The sequence below is a fragment of the Sciurus carolinensis genome, chromosome 4, assembly GCF_902686445.1.
Source record: "Sciurus carolinensis chromosome 4, mSciCar1.2, whole genome shotgun sequence".
In the NCBI taxonomy this organism is placed as follows: Eukaryota; Metazoa; Chordata; class Mammalia; order Rodentia; family Sciuridae; genus Sciurus; species Sciurus carolinensis.
In genome coordinates, this window is record NC_062216.1 from 132,830,806 (window position 1) to 132,853,263 (window position 22,458).

The 22,458-nt window shown below is 35.1% G+C and overlaps 1 protein-coding gene across 1 annotated transcript; it reads left to right on the top strand.

The window, feature by feature from the left end:
• Positions 1-478: 478 nt before the first annotated feature.
• Atxn7l3b (ataxin 7 like 3B) lies at positions 479-1,322 on the top strand. The gene has a single exon (XM_047551442.1). It carries the CDS (start codon positions 790-792, stop codon positions 1,081-1,083), a length of 294 nt encoding a protein of 97 aa, XP_047407398.1. The 5' UTR covers positions 479-789; the 3' UTR covers positions 1,084-1,322.
• The last annotated feature ends 21,136 nt before the right edge of the window (positions 1,323-22,458 follow it).

The window sequence follows — 22,458 nt, forward strand, 5'->3', positions numbered from 1 at the left end:
TCAATATATATGAATTATGCCTTTAGTGCCTAGTTTCTAGATTTTTCATTTTAAAAGAGATAAACTATATTGTAATTTGTTTCCTTGCCCCATCTAGTGGATTTAAATGACAACTGCGGCAGTACTATAAATAATTACAAGTCAATCACATAAATCAAATTTTGAAACATATGTGGAGAACTGTTCCTAAAATGATATTTCGAATTATCCTACAATAGTGCATGTAATTATTATTTTTCGGAGGAAATCAATTAAACATAGGTGTTAGATCCATTAGCGAATGTTTAAATGTACAAATAAAATAACGTCAAACATCATCCCTGCAACCTTTTCACAAATAGAGATGAAGACACTCAGACTGATCAGTTCTTCCCATTGCTTTTCATAAACTCAAACGCTACCCTGGCAGCTCCGCCTTAGAAGCGCGGCGGCTGCGCAGAGTCAATGCGCAAGCGCGCGAGGGGCGGAAGCGGGTAGGCGGGGCTAGAGCCGACCCGAGAGCGGAAGAGGCTCGGGCAGCTGACTGAGGCGCCGCAATTGTTCGGCGGCGAGTCTAGGCCCAGGCGCTGCCCAAAGCCCGGAACCGGAGAGAAGCCAAAACAGACGGAAAGACTTGGGGTTTCGGAGCAGTCGTCGCCGCCCTCGCCGCTTCTGCCGCCATCGTCTCCGCCGCCGGAGTACACGGCCCTGAGAGGCCCCAGGCCTAGGCGCGGCCCGCGGAGCCCGACGTGTTGCTGCCGTGAGTAAAACCAGCGCCCTCTCCACCACCACCGTCGTTTACAAATTAAAATGGAGGAAATTTCGTTGGCTAACCTGGATACTAACAAGCTAGAGGCCATCGCTCAGGAGATATATGTAGATCTGATAGAGGATTCTTGTTTGGGATTCTGCTTTGAGGTGCATCGGGCAGTGAAGTGTGGCTACTTCTACCTGGAGTTCGCAGAGACTGGTAGCGTGAAGGATTTTGGCATTCAGCCAGTGGAAGACAAAGGAGCATGCCGCCTCCCGCTTTGCTCCCTTCCTGGAGAACCCGGGAATGGGCCTGATCAGCAGCTGCAGCGCTCACCTCCAGAATTCCAGTAGCTGCAACATGAGAGAGTCTTAGAGTGACCAGGACAATAATATAGACTGGTCCTGTGGCTTGGAGGAGTAAGTTAAGTAGGGAAAAGAAAAAAAAAAAAAAAACATACAAAAGTACCAGTTCCCCTTGAAGATCCTAGCATTTAAAACCCCAAAGTGGAGAATTTAGAAATTTGAATCCTTTTTTAAGTGTACCTGGGATCAGCTCTGAAACCCTGGGCAGGAGAAGGTGCAAGCCTGGGCACCATGCAACGTGTGTTGATCTCTAAGCACACCTGGATATACACAAGATCCCTGTATTACCCTCAGTCACAGGTGAGCAGTTGTTGGCCCAGCATATAAAATCCTTTTGTTTCTCAAGACTGTCTTATCTGCTTGATGTCCAGGGCTTCCTGGATAGTTCAGACATTATCGATGGTCAGGCCATGGTCAGTGGGACTGCTCATCTTGTGTCTGACCCTTTGCTTTGGGCTTCTCTGATGCAAATGAAATGAGATCTGGATACTAACATTATCAGTATGGACAACCAAGAAAAGGAATCCCAGTTGAATTTGGTAGGGAAGCTCTGTGGCCTTGACTACAAGAAGAGAAATTCAAAACCACCTGTTTTCCAAAGGTCCAGCATTTACAGTGATTTCAGCAGACTGGGGACAAGGCCTAACCTTCAGTTGAGCAGAACCCTCTTTCTTTCCCCCCACTCAGTGACATAGGCTTGGTGAAGAACAAGTTGGTTGTCCAAGCAGGGTAAGGATTCAGTTGTGAGCCCGTGGGGAGGTAGTAGGTAGTAGGTACCTCTGCAACTATGCATCATCTCGCAAAACTGGAAGATTATAATGTGGACTAATTGTGCTGTGGACATAAGTTTGGTTAAGCAGTCCTTTCCTACCTACTCTTCCTGGTTACATAGCAAGTCCATGGTTCTGACTTGGTTAATATGCCAGGTAACTACTTGCCTCCTACTCCAGGTTTGGGACTGAACTGTAGAAGAACATCATGGCTGTGCAAGAGGCTGTTTGAAAACTGGGACCAGGAAGAACCTCTTCCAGCTGCCTCAAAAATGTGAATGGGTTATTGCTAAGAGCCAAGGAGCAGGACTGGGTAATCTCTCATCTGACTATGTGCAAAATCTTGTTTAATGCCCCTGTTCCTTTAGTTGGGCAGTCAGTTCTGCTATGGTGAACATCCAGTCACCACCTTCTCTGCCCCTCACAAGGAAACAGTCCTTCCCACTTTGTCCCCTTTGGACTTTCTTGACATCAAAAGCTATTCTTTTGTTGTTTAAAGACAGGAAAGGACTTCCAAAACCCCCTGTCTTTAGGGAATTACATAGTGGAGGATGGGACGTAAGAGCTGTATATCAAAACTGCCTTCTATTTTATTCCTGGAGCGAGGGTTTATAAAGTATAGGAGGGTGGGAGTCCTGAGGTAGGCAGAACGGTGCTGCTTTATTTGAAATGTTTTCTTACCTCATTCTGTGCCCCACTAACAGCCCAGCCTCATCTGTCTGGCTTGGGTCCATGTTCCTGTCCACTGTTCCACTGCCTATCTGGTTCAGCTCATGACTCCAGGTGCTGCTTGCCATGCCAGCTTTCACATTGACCAGTTACAGTTCATCTCTTAATGCCCTTGCTTCTGAAGTCTGCCCAGTTTTTTTTCTTGACCTCTTTTAAGTTTATATGTTGTTGCTTTTGCTTTCTCCTGTTTTCGTGGGAGACTCAGAAGAGAATCTTTCTTAAAATCCCTGTTTTGATTGGAATCAGAAGAGAACTTAATTCTTTGTATTTTCAAGGCAATGCCATGCTAGTATGCCCACTGCTTTGTCTTCATGAGTTATATCTTCCCACCTCCACATGGATACTGCCTCTTAGGACCTAAGTAGAACAATGAAGGCTGACTGACACAGGGATGGAGTTAGTCCTGATGAACTTTCTCTAACCCTTCCTGTGTATGTATCTTCCTTATCCCAGAAGAAATTGAACCTTATGGATTGATTTGAGTTACATACTCGAGAGAGAAGGAAACCATAGTGTTTGGACCTTAAGACTCTTGCCTTCTCCCCCTGGGGTTGCCCGGATAGGGATTTAGACCTAGTTACAGACTGATCTTTATCCAAGAAGGTTAACTTTCAAAAAAATCAGATGGCAGGAATAAAGGAATTTGGCATTATCTTTGCATTTGACTTTTTGTCGACATCTCCTAAAAAGATGCAGAGGGAAAGGAGGGTCTCAGTGAGACTCTGGCCTATTTCCAAACAGTGCTTTGGAAACAAGATGAACATAAGGGAGAAAGGCAGTGATCCACTCACTCTTCCTTCAGATAGGGAACTTAGATCCTAACTTTACTATTTCCTTTTTAGCCTTTTGTGTTCATAGGAGGAAGATGTGGGAAGTAGGTTAGAGTAGTGGTTTGTTCACAAGTACTTCCTTCTTCTTTTTTTTTTTTCCTTTGTTCCCACTACCACCATAAGGGAAATAACCCCCTGCCCTGGATAGATATAAAGTGGGCTCAGTCCAGCAGGTGCCCTGAGGGGATAAACTACTTTTTGGGGAGATAATGTCCCTTGCTATATAGTTGACAGTGGTTAGGAACTCTCCTTTTCCCTATCCTCCTTCCTTGTAACAGCTGAATTCCTATTCTTCCCTCTTTAATTAATTGTATTGATCACCCTGTAATCCTATTATGTATCTGAGTGTGTGTGTGTGTGTGTGTGTGTGTGTGTGTATGTATGGGGGAAAGGGGTTCTTTAAAATTTCTGTGGTTTGTGGCTTTTTCTTCCATACATTAGTTTCCACCACCGCATGCCCAGGGGCCACTGCCTGGCATTATCGCATGCTGGGATCATTGGGGAGGGTAGTGACAAACTCACCACTGTCCTTTGTTTTGGAGATTATTTTTGAATAAGTAACCCATCCTATACAGGTAGCTGATTAACTGTGTGTTCCCTTTACCCCTTTGGCTGCTGGTGTAAATAAACTGCATCTCCCTATTGCTAAACAGTAATAATAAACAAAATTTTAAAAAATGATTAGTTGGTCTCTGTTTATTTTTTAGAATTGTATGTTTTTCAGGTATTGATGTAACCAAATAAATGTTGAATAACTCTTGAAACTTAGTTCTTTCCTGAATGGAGTTGTATGAGGATAGAGGATCGTGGTCCACACTTGTTTCTCAATCTAATTTTGCAAATTTAACGTCTGTCACATCTATTGAAACAAACTGGATAACAATCTTCTATTTTCCTTTTCCATATGAGGCAAGACTGGTAAATACACTCTGGGTCTATTTCTAAAAGTTCCTTGTGATTGTTCAATTTGAAAGAACTCAGGTATGTTAATTTTACCATCATTTCAGGCTATTTGTTTGCTTTCAAAAGGCAAATGGTTCATAGCAGATGATCTTGCCGTTCCAAAGACAACATTTTTCCCATTTTTTAAAATCCCAATGTTTTAAGGGTTTCATTTTGTTAAAAGATAAGTTATTCCAAGGTTTTTCATTTCTTTTAACTCAATCTAGAGTTTCAGCATTTCTCCCTAAAAATTGTATATAATGCTCCTTAGTACCCATCAAGATGACTTTATTTTTGCTAAATATGTAACTCATTAAAGAATTCCAATTTGGAAATACTATTTAGAGGAATAAAATTGTCATGGAAATGGGGCTAAAGAAGAAACTGGCTAAGTTGCATTATTCAAGGAACCTTGTAGATATGTAAATGGTACTGAGTCATTTCCTTGTAAGAGGGAAATTTGAATGCCATTTCCCAGTTTAAACATAAGACTAGGGCAGTGGTAATTTGAGAAAATAAAAATTTGAGCTCTAAAAGAGGACCTAGTACAACCACAAATCATAAGATAAATTCTTAAAATTTCATCAACATTAATCATTTTGCCATAAGTTCTGCTATAAATCAAACATTAAAATTCACTATAGGGAGTAAATTAGCATTCAAATGCAGCTAAGGCAAGGGATTTTAGATTGTATTTTCTAGGTTATAACCTTATAACTTCACATGTCCAATTTAACATTTAAATTGTAGTTTAACATCTTAACTACAGTATGTGACACCAGGAACCTATTAAATGGTGACTTATAGTTACAAAGATAGTGTGCTGAAGTAATTGAGGATTCAGGAAGAACTTGTTTTTCACGCCTTGTTAATAAGGTTGCTTTCTGTTAGAATCTTCCTGAGTTGTTTTTAAAATGTTTCCTATAAATTTTCCAGAAAAGTATTTTATGAAATTTGAACAAATGAATTTACTGGGAGCACATTTATTAATATCTTTTCACACTAGTATTCAAAATGATAATGGTTAACAAAGTATCAGTTCTCAGGTCACCTTGGGATAACATTAGACTTTGGAAGATTAACTCACATGTAGAGGGTATCAGCTCTTGGATTCTCATTAATGTTCCAAGAGATGCCCTTGGTGTTGCTTTGGAAGAAAATCTTTATTAAATGATGGGCTTTTTGGAAAATACCTTGTGGATAAATGTATAAAGTCCTTGGAGTTTTTATTCATTTTTCAGTCTTATGACTTGAGCCATATTGAGGGTATGTGAGCTTAAATAGGTATTTTTACAAATAAAAAAATTTCAGCAGTAGTGACTTGCCCAATAGTGATAGAAGCAAAAATAGAACATTAGTGGTGTGTTTTAGGCTCTTGAAACCATGTAAATATAAATTTAATAAAACTAAAAAGTGCATTACAATAAAAAATGATACTTAAGAACAATTTCAAGGTAATGAATTTGAAAACAAATGAAATTAGTTTATAACTCCTCAAAAGAAATTTGTAATATTTTAAATAAGCATTTAAAATTATAAGAGAACCTATTCCCTCATTATCCCATACAAAGGGGTTAAAAGATGATAAAATTTTATAGACAACAACAAACAGCTGTCAAAAAAAGTATATGGGACAGATATTAAGATGATAAAAATGAAGTTAAATCAACTTTTAACATACCAAAAGTAAACAATCTTGGGAGAGCAAGATTAGAAAATTAGAGGAAAAAAAATGGTCAATAGAGAAAAGGGTAAAATTCAATGTCAATTGTTGATTAAAAATAAAGACTAGCAATATAGAAGCGAGGGTTAATGACCACTGTTGAAGGATATGTATAAAAACCTACAAAAGTTATTATGTTTAATAGCAATTACTTGGAAGCATTCATTTTAAAAGCAGGAAGTGATGAAATAAAATTCTCATTGATCTCATTTATATGAATACTTTTATAATCACTACAGACACACCATTGGAAATACTGAGATAATGCAGTAAAGTGGATAAAGATCAGAATTCTAGAACTTAAAAAATGTTACATTTGGAATGTAATAATAAAGTATAGTAGTGGTCCTATGATATGATAGAAAAGAAAAAGGTATGAATACTGTAAATATCCCAAATCAACAAAGAAGGTAGGATGTTAGTCAATAGAAAGTACAATATCCTTGATCCAATATATGAATTGAAAATAATTTTGACTAAAATGCACATTGACATTTTCATGCACCCTAACAAACTAATTTTAAGATTTATGTGAAAGCCAGATGTAAGAATAGGAAAGTGCTTTTTGAAAAATGTGATTTAGTTTTAGAAACATGAACATTGATGTTGTCCTGTTAAATAAATTGGTCTTAATGTATCATTAATATTCTGGAACATTATCCATAAATGAACAAAACTGTACTGAAGATACAAAAATGCATTCTCATGCAGATTAAAGACAACTTAGAAAAGTAAAATGCCAAACCTTATGTTTATATTTGTGTGTAAGGGAAGAATTGAAAGTACCAAACATTGATTCATTGGACCATCATGATATATAATGGGGGTCAAGTGGGTGGGGAATGAGAGAAGACTGGGGGAACTTTAGAATATGTAGAAGGAAATGAGAGGGAGGGGGGTATGAAAAATGGTGGAATGAGACAGACATCATTACCCTGTGTACATGTATAATTACACGAGTGGTATGAATCTACATTGTGTACTACCATAGAAATGAAATGATGTACCCCATTTGTGTACAATGAATCAAAATGCAGTCTGTAAAAAATTAAAAGCTAAATTTTAAAAAAATGGAAAAAAAAAAGTGATATTCATAGATGTGAGCAGAGTTCAGGGAAGCCACAGGTAGCCATGGAGGATGGAGAGTGTTTTCATTCCAGCCTCTAGGGACAAAGGGAGGAGGAGTTCCTGGAGCCCAATGGGGAGCATGGGACAGAGAGGACTGCTGAACAGAGCTACTGCAGGTCAGTGGAACATCTCCAGGACAGGACTGGGTGGAGAGGCATGGAGATTCCTATTTCCACTTATGATAAGAGGGACTCTCTCTCTGCATATGATACTACATTGATTTCTTCTATAAGGACTTCTTCCTTGATTCCAAGAAAGAGGGAATAAAGACCACTTTTATGTCAATCTCGCTTTGCAGCCACTGAAGGGGAAATTGAACAATCATAGGAGAATAGTGGTGTCATTGGTGGAGGTGAGGAGAGAGCCTGAGATGTGGGGCTTCATTGAGCTTCTTGCCACAGTACTGTCTGCATGAATGCTGTATTTACAACCCATCCCTTTGCTTGCTTTAGGAATGTCCACTGAAACCACACAGGCTAAAATACATCCCAAATATATTTTGATTTAATAATCCACTATATGAAAATACAAGGACATAACCATAACTCAGAAGAAGCAGAAACTCTCAGACTGCCTCTTCTTTAAGGAGGGCTTGTCCTAGCACTTTCTACCAAATCCCCCTATTTTGTTGAATTCTAAAAGAAAGAGGGATAAAAACTGCCTCTCTATCTTAGAAAACAAAAACAAAATCAAGATGAACAAACCCTTCCATTTTAGTTTAGTGTGTGGTGGGGAAGAGGCAGTGGCTTTAAAAATCGGTCCTAAAGCCAAACTGATGTGGGTTTAATTGTTGGTTCAGGCTCTAGTTATGTGATGTGGGCACGTTACTCTATCTCTCTAAGAATCGGAATTTTTTTCAATAAAATAGAGTTGTTTTGAGAATTAAAGATGACATTTAAAGTGGTTAGTATGTTATCTGTTACATTCTAAGTACTTAATAAATATTGCCCATTATTATGAATGATTGAAAGTAAAAAAATAATAAAACTTTGTTCACTAAGTCATAGAAATAAGCAAATAACCTGATGTGCTAGTAGTTTTGGAGTTCTTATAAGTGATAAAAGTTTTATTTAGGTATACAGTCAACACATGCACAAAATGGAAAAAAATCCAGATGGCCCAAAAAGATGTGAAAAGTTCTTCTAGCTTCAGAGAAATGAAAATATAAAAGCAAATGGCATACCAATTTATACCATTCAGCATGGTTAAAATAAAAAATGATAACGAATGAACTTTGAAAACCATATGGAGCAATGAAAACTCATTGCTTGTACACTAAATTGGGAAAATGTTTTGGAAAGCAATTTCGAAATATCTATGGCAGTTGAAAGCAAGCATAACCAGTACTCCAATATTTCCACATCATGTAGCATTGTATATAATATGAAAATATTTAAAATGCATAGTCACTAAAGAGAAGTAAAAATAACCAGAACTGCACAAATAAAATCTTTAGTTCAACATATATTTTTATAATTTGCTGTCTTTCATTTGAAGCTTAATAATAGGCAAATCAATGCTGTCTGTTAGGGTGGAAAATACACATAATGAAAAGTACATTAAAAATGTTTGACTAGACTTCTACTTTAAAATATATGGTGCACCTGAAGACTGGTAAACATCTGAATGCTGAATAAACTGAAACAAAGATAATATTAAATGCACGCTATCCTCTCAAGAAAGTAAGGGAAATGCACATACTACTCAGTTCTTTCTTTTAATATATGCACATCAGAAATACATGTGGGAAAAAAAAAGATGGCACTGGAAAAATATAGATAACCATATGGGAATGGGAGAATAGGCCCTGATCATCAAAAATTGAAATCATAAATAAACCATTGAAATAATGTTTTCATCCTTAGCAAAAGAATCAGTAGGCAAAATATGGATGATAGATAGATAGATAGATAGACAGACAGAAAGAACACATATTCCTGATTTTAGAGAAAACAGATGAAGTTAGACTGTCATGGCCTAATGTGAAATTAATTAATCATAATGACATCCTTATCAAAATTCCTTTGGGAATTTGTGTCCATATACTTGTTTTCACAGATTTACCTTTTTCTGCCAGAGAAACATGACTGAGAATTAAACAATATATTGAAAATGAAATTGTACTTCTTGGCCACCTGACAGAATTTTTGTCTGCATTCACACAAAACATAAACTTGCAATAAATGAAGCATTCAAGGTTTCATTTATGGCCACCACACTCAGCATCTATTAACTCCATTTAAATAGAAGATTCTTAGTTACAAAGTTTATTTCATGCAGTTCATATTATTTTTCCCCCTTTTGCAAAAACTGCTTTTCTGATTTATTTTTTCCATTTATGTCAGTTATATAAGCTTCCACAAAGAACTGTTCAGGGATATATATATATATATATATTTAATTAGAATAAATATTTTATAAATATATATTATTAGAAGATATAGAGCATTAATATCTCTGGAAATATTTTATAAAAGAAATCATAGTACTACAGGTAGCCCCAGCTTTACACAGTTGTATGAAACAATAAAAATTATGAATATTGAAATTGTACAAAGCCATCTTAATAAATGGGAAGAATAAGGATCTCAATGACTTTTAAAAGGTGTTTGTTAAAATATTAAAAATTCTCATTATCAGTGTTAGCTATATGGGGAAATAAAAAATAATAAAATGGTATTAAGTTCACTGTAATTTTAAACATTAGAACCATTGACAGAAGGGGCTGGGGTTGTGGCTCAGTGGTAGAATGCTTAGTACGTGTAAGTACTAGAGTGCCTAGTACGTGTAAGGCAGAAAGGTATTGTGTCCATCAAAAAAAAAAAAAAAAAAAAAAAAGAAGAAGAAGAAGAAGAAGAAAAGAAAAGAAAAAAATCTGAAACATTGACAGAAGAAATATGTTTTTTTATACAAAACTTATGATACAGAGCATCTTATCTTTGCCTGAGCGAATTGTCATACTCCTAAATTTAGATGAGCTCACAACTGTGTAAGTTTTTTATTCTTGTATAACAGTTTACCACACTTAGCTGATTAAAACAATCCTCATTCATTATCTCATAATTTTCTAGGTCAGAAATCAGAGAATTCTGACTAGGGTCTTATAAGACAGAAGCCAGTGTCAGCAGAAGTGGGCTCTTATCTGGATATTCCTGGAAAGAATCTGCTTCCAAACCCATTCAGATTGTTCACAGAATTCAAGGGAAATAGGGCTGAAATCCCTATTTCCCCACTGTGTTCTGAAGGTCACTCTCTTCTTCCAGATGCACACACATTCTTTATAGTGTGCCCTCTTCCATCTTTAAAGCCAGCAATGGTACACTGGATCCTTCCTATACTTCAAATCTCCCTGATGTTTTTATTATACTAACAGATGGCAAAAATGCTTTGCTTTTAAAATACTCACATGATTAAGCCCACCCAAATATCATACATGTTTTAAGGTCAAAGACTTGAGACTCTACTTATATTTGTACAATCCTTTCACAATGGAAAACAGATTGCAGTTTGAGTGAATACCCAGGGCACGGGATTCTTGAAAGACCATATTTAGAATTGTGATATATATACAAAATGAAATATTATTCAATCACAGATACAATGATGTACAGACATGCTACATCTTGAGCAGAACTTGAGAACATCTATTTTAAATGAAAGAAGTCAGACACAAAGATCTATGATTACTTTATGATTATTTTGATGTGCTATCTCAGAACAAGCAAAAACATGAAGATAGAAAGCAGTTCAGAGGCTACCAATGAAGAGGGAGAAGGGAAAATGGGCAGTGAGTGTTTTGTAAAGCAATGAAGTCTTGAAACTAGAAAAAAGCTAGTGGTTCTATTGAACTTTGCACTTTAAAATGGTTAATTGCATATTATGTGAATTTTACCCTAATAAAACAAGATAAACAGGTCGATCATAAGTTATCTTTTCTAGAAGGCATTTCCTAAAACCAGCCCAAATTAAGTGGCCCTACTCATAGCTTCCATAATGACTTACGCATACCTCTATTATTACAGCCTCATAAAATTGTGTTGAAAAATCATTTGATATGTCAACATATAATACTATATTATAAATTTGAGACTAGAGACTAAATTATACTCTGGAAGTAAGTCAATATCTGACACATAATAATTGATCAACAATTGTTTTAATTTGATGGTAATTTGGCTACTATCACAGGATATTTATATAACAGTTTATCTATTTTTAGGTACCTAATCATTAGTCAAATATTTTACTTGCATTCTATTGAGTTTCTTGTAATTAGAACCCTCTAATCTGTTTTCACTGCTTATGGTTTATTATCAACTGCCTAATTATTCCCTGATAATTATAATATAATTAAATTTTGTATATGCTTCTTCTGTATCACTTTGATATGTGCCAAATGTTGCTACAGAATCTTGAATGACATGCCTTTAAACATTTATTCTTTGTATTATATAGCGAAGTGATTATACTGGTGCTATAGAACTTCTTTTGATGAATTGACATCATCTATGTCCCACTTTCATTAATATGTCTAAGCCTAAAGACCCATCTGCCCATGCCTTATGATAGACCATTTAAGTCACATTATTAGGCGTACTAAAAGAAAATTTTAAAATTTTATTTGTAGTTGACAGAATGCATACTGAAAATATTATATCCAAGTGGATTGTCATTTTTCAAGAATTTCTTCAAAGGCAAAACTCAGAACGTATCTTACACAAAATTATTCTTTGAGTATTAGTCCCAAATCTCTAGCTCTCTGTTATGCACTGTGCAACCAATCAGTAAATCATATAGTTTCCCTAATATGTCTTATGTATATTTATTTCTTTTTCTCTTCCTGAGTTACCCCATGCCAGCTTGAGAGCTCATATTCAAATTACCAATATCTATTTCTTCAAAGTCATTCTAATCATTCTGTTACCCATCGTTCAAATCAGAAGCCTACTCTACTTCCTAAAGAATAAAGTGCAGATATTTCATATTTATGTTAACAACTTCCCACAATCTGATTCTTTAATGTTTTCTAACTTCATCATTCATTTTATTTACCTAATCTATTATAAAATGTTACTTTCTTCCCCTTCTAAATAATATCTCTTAACTTCTAGGATACCTTTGCAACTTCCTGATTCCTACCTGAACTATAGGTAGGCATCCCCTGTTTTAGTTTTGGTGACTTGGAATTTCAAGTTACTAATCTTACTATGATTGAAACTAAATTCCTCTATTTTCTCAACACTAGTGTTCCTAAGTCATAAAATCCATGACAATTACTCAAAAGTCAATCCTATGGTGGTTTTCATCATCACTCAAAACTCCTCAATCTTCAATATCCTGCAACTTTAAATTCTGATCCTTTTCTTTTATCCTTTCACATCTCCCATATAATTTGACTCTTACTGAGGCGAATGACCAGATAGGAATTTCATCTTTCAATTAATTGGAAATATGAATGTATCTCCTACATTCCTGGAGAGTAGAAACCAACAAACACCCTGAGCCTAAGGACCCAATATTGGGATCTACAGATTAAGAAGATGGCCATTAGTTATAACAGTTGATGTGCAATTTACACTTGTTTAACTTTGAATAAAATCTGTCCTGTCACCTATAGGTGATATAAAGATATAAAGATGGGCCTCATTAAACCAGACAACTAAATGATATTTACCTCCTATCATAAATTCCGATCTTACATATTTTTTTCAAATAAACATTTTAAGATACTATTCTGGTTCGAATCTGAAGTTCACCTCTTCAAAAAAGTTCATATTTTGAAAACATAGTCCCCAATGCAGTTTTCCTTTGCCATACCCTTCTGCCCTGAGATCTGCCTCACCTCAAGCCCAGAGCAGTGGAGCCCATCAACCATGGACTGAACCTCTGAAACCATGAACCCAAAATACACTTTGCCTCCTCTAAGTTGTTCTTGTTAGGTATTTTGGTCATGGTGATGAAAAGCTGATCAACACAGATATATTTTGGTAACCATTATGAGAAATGCTAAGAAATGAATTATCAAGTCCCTTTTGTATTCTAGGTTCCAAAAGCAATCAATTTAAGAATAAATGATGAATCTATCTTAATTTTTTTATTTTTCAGGTGCATTATAAAAATGAGGAAACAGATGCTACACTAACTAAAATTGAATTGTGCAATGTACTACAAAGATGATATGCTATTTATTAAGTGGGATAATTGAAAGATCATAATATATTTTGAGCATTCATATAATTTCTCCTGTTTGATTAAATATGGCATAAAAATTTCTACATCACAGCAAATTGTTTTAGATTAAAGCAGTTATGGGACAAAAAAAAATCACTCTATCAAAATTAAATTTATTAAGAAAGCGCCATCATAAAAGAGAACTTGTCTGCTTCCTAGTAGACATTCTTTTCCACCCACAAAAAAATAGATTTTTGTGTTAGCATGAGATTGCATTATTTTATTTTCAATTATATATTGAGATCATTTTGAATATTATAAAAGAAAAACAGCTAAACATGGAAATTAAATATATTTCCATAATTTTGCAATTAGTAAATCACTCTATTTACGATCAGCTTGAACATGAATATTTCTACCACTTTTCGAACATAAGTAGTGATAACTTTTGTGTGAAGTAGAAGATATTTAAACAGGTCTAATAAAAAGAGGGCTTTGTTGTTAAGAAATACAAAAATGGTTATGGTGGCATGAGGCACTGAATTTATAGTGTTTTATTGCTCTATAGTTAGTTCCATATATAATGACTTATTTAGCCCTTTGCAAATGTATTTCTGCAAACATTTATGTATACACACATTGAGTTGTTTTTACCATTTGTTACTGTTAGGACAAATGAAATTTAAACACATGTAAACACTTTCATACCCTGTATTAGTATTGAAGAAATAGTCTGTGGAAGAATAAAAATAAAAAAGGAAATATATTATCTGAGTGCTTACATGATAAAGACAATTTTATTACTCTTTAAAAAATGGTTATAAGCCCGTTTCAGTACCATCTATGTAATATTTTACTGACAATATTTTAAATTTCTTCCAGGTCTGTGGATATAAAATCAATTTTTAAATCTTAGAGATATTTTATTCAGCATACATTACACATCTGTGCAGTTATTAATTTAATATTTGGTACATGTTAGCAGAATATAGCAAATATATTTTTATAGAAAGTATAACCAGATTTTTCTCACGTTTTAGCTAATGAGACTTACAATGTTTTAATTGACAGGACAAAAGCCTAGATTTTTACATAATTTTCCATAGAAGATAAATTTTATTTCATGTGAAAAATGAATGGTTTGTTGCATTTTATGTTGTCCTTTGTTATTGAATTGTAGGAATTATGTGGTTTGCCTAAAGTAAGAATTTATTGCTTTACTCCTATTTCATAAAAATGCACTATAATTTAAAGGTAACTAACATTTGAATAAATTGTATGGCATTTTGTATTAACATTGAATAATCTTGTCATTGTGTAACTTGATTCTCATTTTCTGAGTTTTTAACAGAGAAATATCTAAATATTAAAGTATATTAATTAATTGTTTAAATTCTCAATTGTAAAAACCTGACACATTGTCTTATCTATTTTCCCATCAATCTCATAGTTATTCCACAGAGTAAATATTTTTAAACATAAAAAAAAAGCACACTAAGCAGTGGAACTTACCTTTTATTAATTTAGACTGTTTAGCTTGAATATATAACATAATTATTTTCCTTGCTCAATTACCTTCACTTTTACTCTTATATTTGTGACTTTCTTAGATCATAGCAAGATTTTGAACTGTAAAACTGATAAGACAGAAATAATTAAGTGTCATTTTATCATAATAGCAACCTATTCCATTATTTCAAATATTTATAGACAAAAATGATAATGCAGTAATTTGCTCTTAAAGTCATTCTGTTGAGAGAGGTCAAATACGAAGATAGTCACTTTCTAGGAGTGCCCTGGCAAGGAAAAGTTAGGATTGCAAATGTATATCAGGTGAGACAATGAGGAAATGAAAACAAAATGTATGAAATAGAAAAAAAAATATTATTCACAGATCCCAGAGATCTTAGGAGCATTAAAGGGAAGCCAGTAAGAAGTCTGGAAGTGGTAGATAGGATTCAGAAGTGGGCAGGGAATGAAAGAAAAGCAAGAAAAAGAGAAGTGACAGATAGGACCTGTGGAACTTCGCCTTTTTAAAAGTGCACAGGTATGTTAACCCTTTGGTTTTTCAGGATTGGCTAAATTTAGTGCAAACATGCAAAAAGAGAAATGGATTTATTGATATAACCATGATGTTGACCATTAGTTTTACTGTGGTCAGATATTGTGAGGTGTATTGGGTTTTAACTCAATAGGATGAGGAGCAAGCAGGCTATATCATGAACAACCAAACTAGGAGGGGAAGTGTTGCTGCCTGCAGCAACGAGACCGTGGGAATTTATCAGAGGCGGACTGGGAATGAATTACTTGTTTATCTTTTTCTGGGCTGCTTGCTTGCTTGCTCCCTAGTTTATAAAGGAAGAGAGGCTTACTTGCTTTCAGAGGTGCTGCTTCTTAGAGGTCTGCTGCTTCTTAGAGGTGCATTCTCTCCCAGGTGAAGAGAATGTCTTATATACACTAAGGCAGCCAATCAGCTTAGGATTAAGTAGCATGATTGGAGAACACATCACAGTACTAATCAAGAAAGAGGAACATCTGTTGACCACGAGCATGGAAGAGACAACCAATCAGGCAAAAGGTCATAAGAGATCACTCCATGTTAACACTCATTATGCGCCACCTCTTGGCCCAACACCAGTCAATCTTAGGGCTACTTCCTCAAACAGCTTTAAGCGTGTCTCTACAGGGAATTTTTAACTAGTTCCAAGGTAATGGAATAAACTATGTCTCAAAAATAGATTCAGGGACAGCAACTGTATTAAACAAAATTTATGACATCATCTCTATCAAAACAATATTCTACCAGTGAAGAGTATATGAGAACATTCAAATTAACTACTATTAATTACAGTATACTAATAATTATCAGGGAAAATAATGTATAGGATAATGTAAAATTTGCCCATGAAAGCAATGTTAACTGATTTGTAATAGTTACCATTTCTGCTACTGGAAAAGATAAAGATAGACTTAAGAAGGTACAGGAGGATCCAAAAGTGGTATAGTACATCATACATGTACTAGCACACTTGAAAAAGAGAATTAAGCAAACTTTTTTTTTTTTTTTTTTAATTTGGTACCAGGTATTGAACCCAGCGGTGCTTAACCACAGAACCATATCCCTCACCCTTTTTTATTTTTTCATTTGATATAGGGTCTCACTAAGTTGCTTAGGGCCTCACTAAGTTGCTGAGACTGACTTCGAATTTAGGAACCTCTTGCCTGAGCCTCCTAAGTCACTAGGATTACAGACAGGTGCCACACACCTGGCAAGAACTAAGTTAACTTTATCTTACAAATAAATGATTGGGTCTCCTATCTTAACAAGATCTAAAGTGTCATGAGTTGCCACACATCCTTATTTTCCTACACTGTCTTGGCTAACAGGTATGTTATTGGTAATGCATTATTGCCTGTTTTAGTCAGCTGTTTTGCTGACTAAATGACCCAAACAGCACAACTGTAGAGGAGAAAGAGTTTATTTGAGGGCTCACGGTTTCAGAGGTATTAGTCCATACGAGGCCAGCTCCATTCCTATGGGGCTTGAGGTGAAGCAGAGCATCATGGTGGAAGTATAGCAGAGGGAAGCAGCTCACATCATCAGGAAGCACAGAGAGAGAGTCTCCACTCTCCAGCCACAAAATATATACCCCAAAGCAACACCCCAATTCCAATCTCCTAATCCAACACCCCAATTCCAATCTCCAATTCCAATCAGCCACACCCTACCACTTCACTTAATCCCATCAGGGATTAATTCACTGATTGGGTTAAGACTTTTACAACCCAATCATTTCTCCTCTGAACCTTCTTTCATTGTCTCACATGTGAGCTTTTGGAGGACACCTCACATCCAAATCACAACACTGTTCTTTTGAAAATGTTGTTTTTAGATAATAAATTATGTTGCTACCCTAGCAATAACCCACATAAGAATGGGATTTTTTTTCCAGATATTGAAAATCAAACTTTAATAGAAGTTGTAAGATCAAATCTTCAGAGAAATTGCTAAATTTCCATATATCTTGATAATGGTATGTAACTATCAGTTAGAAATAAACATTATTATTTGCATTGACAGTCAAAATGTATAATGAATTTGCTGATGGAGTAATTAAAAATATGTGAGAAAATAGAAGGGACAAAGTTATTTGAAGTAGGAATCGCATGCTTTATTTCATGTGGAGAAAGAATGGATCAAGGATAAACTGAAACAATGAGACAATAAAAGATTGCTATATGCTCTAGAAGTTCCATTGGAGCAGTTGCAAGTGAAAGCAATGGTCCAAACCTCAACATTTACCTATATGTCTAGGTGACAAAACTTCGGAAAGTTTAAAATATGAGAATAAATTTCCCACACTGAGATGATAACCATACATAATTTATATGGAAAGTAACATCTAACATATTACAAATATTAGTAGCCTGCATCAATAAACAGAGGTAGACAAGAATAATAAAGAGTAAATTGCTCTTCCATTTGGTAGTTAGTTGTGGTGCTTGTGTAAGAATACTGTCTTAGGCCTTAAAAGTTGTGTGTTATTGATAGACATAAAATATACTAGATGAATGCTAGTCAATAGAATTCTCTGAAATGGCAGGAATGTCCTTTGCCTAGAGCTCTGGAATACTGAAATACAGGACAGAAGTAATGATATGTCATATAAATGGACAAGAGGGTCGTTCCTAGCAGAGATCAGCCTTTTTGTCACTGTGCTTCTGGACTCCAAAAAGAGGAGAAATAAAAGTCAGGTGATATGATATATGCCTAGGATTTCAACCTTTTATATACTCTTAACTCTTTATGCATCTGCCTGATAGCCATTTGGCTCATTCCAGCCCCAATAGCTTTCTTTTTCTTTGGATTCATTTCATCCCAATTTCCTGTACTTAGGGTGAAGAAAAGAACAATTAACAATGATCTTATTTTATCAATACCAACTCATGTAACTAAATAATCCAGGTATGGATACTAAAAGTTTAGACCCTACAGTTTAGGGATTGGTTAGTTCATTGTACCAATGGTAAACAATCAGAGTAAATATCTTTAACTGGTTATCAGTAAACTAACTCTTAATAAATAGTATTAGAGAATTAAGTTTTCTTCCAGTAACAATGATCATCAGTATCTATGGTTTAGTACATACACACAGAGCAAGAAAAGCAGCACTCTACCTTATTGATAAATTCTTTACATGTTTTACATTTCCTGTCACTGAAGTTCCTCTCAATACTAAAGGCATTGAGTACATTCTATCTACCTGTCATAGAGGTATGTGAAATTAAGGAAAAAAAATGCTAGGTAATTTCTTGTGTGTGTGATTTTTAAAAAATGTGTAGAATTTTTAAAAATCACACATATTATTTTGTGACATTTTGCCAGTAACATGATTTGTATTTAAAATTTCATGTAATGATTTGTATATTATATTATATATTTATATAATTTTGAGTATAAAATTATTTTGAGTATATTCTCAGGGAGGATAAATTTTATCCTAGTTATTAAAATTAAACCATAATATTTCTGTAAGGTATAAACTCTTTTACTATATGAATGTGGGAACTGAGACACAGAGAGATTTAGTTATTTACATGAATGTATATTTGATGTATCCATCAAAATCAACTATTTTTTTATAATTACATAGTAAATCATCTCAAATTTAAAGAACTGACATAACAAAATTTTATCTCATGGTTTCTGTGAGTCAAGAGTCAAGGTAGAGATTTGTCATGACCAGCATGACCAACTCTCGGATCCAGTGAGGGGCAAAGGGGGATTGGAAAAATAAAGATTCACAAACACAGATTCTGAAGATTAAGCTGGGATCAGGTGGAGCTCTGCTTCCTGATGAAGAAGCAGATCTAAAGAGTTATGCCAGCAATCTTTATTTAAATATGTCTCATTATCAGGTTAAAGACTATGCAACCATTATTCTTTGTATTCAGGAAAGTTACAGAAACTAGGACATCTCTATATAACTTTTCCACAGTTGCAACCCATAGTTGCAAAGTGCAAAGTTATATGATTACACAAATGGTAGGCCTTTATGCCATGTACAAAAAGAGAAACAACATGTATCCCATTTGTTTACAATAAAAAAAAAAGTGCAATGTTAGGAGATTTGTGTAGCTCTCAAGAAAATCCATTGTTAAAAGTTACTATAAGGCAGGCAGGAACTGGAGAAGTGGAGCTGGTGAAACATTGTGGTTGTCTAGCATAACAGTTCCTTCCTTCCTGGGGGTTGTGTGCCTGAGATCAAGGTCAAAGCTGATAGGACTCTTGCACAGAGCCTCCTCATGCAAGGCATTGCCACAGCAGCTAAGCATCCTGTGCCCTTGCACAGAAACATTCCCAGGCACCAGGCACATCACAGTCATGAGGTAATCAGAGACCCCCCAGTCTCAGTTACTGCTCTCTCATGTCTGTTACCGCTCTCCACAGAGATTAACTGAATGTTCTATTCTGAACTTCACCAGGCAAAAATGGGAGTCAGCCAGAGCTATTAACTCATTTGGAACTCTCATGTTGGTTGCTGGCAGAATTTATTCCCTTATGCTTGTGTGCTTGAGGACTCTGTCTTCTTGCTGACTCTCACCTCTCAGCTTCTACAGGCTACCCTTTGGTCCTTGCCACAAAACTACCTCCTTTCACAGATGGAAGCTTACAGCCAGCAGAAGAATGTCTCTGATGCTTTTATCTCTTATAGAATGAGTCATACCCAGCCACAGTAATCTCCTTTTGCTGAACTCAAAGTAGAAGAGTAACCTGATCACAAGAGTTACAATCAAAGCCTATACACACATCCAATAGGAATTAATTATATACAAGTGCATACTAGAAGGTGAAAAGCTTAGGGTCCATATGAGATATCTACTTATAACTACTTGCACATTTAGCTTTTGCTTTGTTCATCTACTCCTCAATGCCTGGAATGCTATGCCATTATGAAGTTGAGGACATATTTTCACTCACTCTCATTTCCTGTTTGCTCTCTAGTCTTGTCTTCAGGGAAAATAAGAAGTGAGATAAAACTTGGGAGAGGATTATAACAGTTCACTCTAAGTTTCAAGTGAAAAATAGTCAAGAAGCCCCATCTACCTAATCATGGAGCTCTCCAGGTTGTTTAGTTAATTCCTATGGATACACAACATCACTCATGAATCTGAAGCCCCATGACGACTTTCATCAAAGCAAGTCGTCATCTAATATTTAGGGATCTGGGTTGGCAACTCTTATTCCCATTCACAGTGAAAGCCTACTGGTGTTACATGGGATGCGAATAACAGAATGACAGCCCCACTCTTTGGGGCACTGGCTTAAGCAACATTTGTCATCCGAGTTCTTGAGCACTTTTGAATTATCATTCCCATGCACCTTTCCCTACCCCAGCCCTGTACGCAGATGGTTCTTTTCTCTTCCTTTACTATGAGAGATATGCAGAATAAGCATACTTCTTGAAGGCAAGGGCCATTTACCTTAACACAGCTCCTTACAAAGTGTAAAATTATCTATTAAAATATACATTTCATGAGAAATGACAAAGATTGTCTTGTATACTATTCAGTACAATGTCTGACACTCAATAAATTTTGATTGAATAAATTATAGAAGTAAATGTGTGGTGATTTGAATAATATTCTCTTATGATAATTCCAAGGATAAAGCAATGGATTCATTCTGGTCTTGGTAAGGAGGAACAAAATTCTCTTATCATTATTTTGATTACAAAATCTTCTTGCTAGCTATTTATATATTATAGGTTTTTAATCTGCATAAATTGAGAATTAATTTTAAATCCACTTTTGTAAATAAATATAAGACCTCATACTTTAAAGCAAATTATAAACCTCTGGCATTTTTTTTTTTTTGTCCTTAAGAAGTTTAGAAATTTATTTGTCCTTTTCTGCCTACTACACTGTGACTTTGAACAGTGAAATGTGAAGTGCTCTCTCTGGTTGCAAAATACAAATAAGACGAATTAATATTCATCTCAGAACTCCCATTTCCTAGAAGCCCTTTGGCGATTAAAGTTTGATGAATTTATTTTTTGAGGGGGCAGCATTAATGATATCATTACAACTTTTGTATAAAGCTAAACTTCTAGGATTCATGATGGACAATTACATGATGATTTAGTAAAAAAAATTATATTTTAGTTTTACATGGAGGAAAAACATGATTTGGTACCTTAATATAGAAAAAAATGTTTAAAATAAAATATACAGTACCACAACAAAAGCATTTAATGAATCTCAGAGAGGTACAATTAAATTTAATCACTGGAACAGAGAAAAAACCCCTCTGGCTTTAAAACATTTCTCCATTTGTCTTCATTGTTCATATATCCTATAGTTTTTCTGTTAGTTTTGCTAAAATTCATTCACCCTAAGGTTTTATGAACTCTGGCTTATCTTTTCATGTCATCATAAAATTTGAATAAAAATGTTAATCTTGATTAATTTCTTTCACTAACCAAACGATATTGACCAAACCTCAGCTATATTTATTGTAGCAGATAATTTAATACATCTGATGAATGTCATGTTTGAATAGAATTTTTAAACAACCATTTTTCAAAAGAGTTCCCACATTGGAAGCATCATTTTAGATTTGAGAACAAAGACAATTTATTTATTAAGAAAATAACAATCTGATAAATTGCTGAAGCTATAATTTTCAGTGCCACTCACTACCCCCAATGATTTTGTCCTTTGTTTTTAATTCTACAGTTTTGCTACAGGTCAACCAATTACTGAATAGTTCAGCTAGAGAATAAGTGAAAGAGATTCTGAGCATCATTTAATGCAAAGGGCCATTGATCTAAAAAGTACCTTGACTGTGATCTCACCGAGTGATCAAATGAACTTATTAGGTTATTTTGAAGGATACTTTTGGGATTGAGGTAAAGCCCCTGACTAAGAATAAGGAAGCACAGATGTTCCTCCTACTTGCACCACAAAGATGAATTGTGATCACTGACAAATCATTTCTCAAACTCAAGTTTTCTCACATATAAAAATCATCATCATAATAATTTCTACTCCTGCATCCTCACAATCA

What these genes read in the sequence shown, in the direction of transcription:
- Atxn7l3b (XM_047551442.1), top strand. Translation starts at nt 790, where the DNA reads ATGGAGGAAATTTCGTTGGCTAACCTGGATACTAACAAGCTAGAGGCC.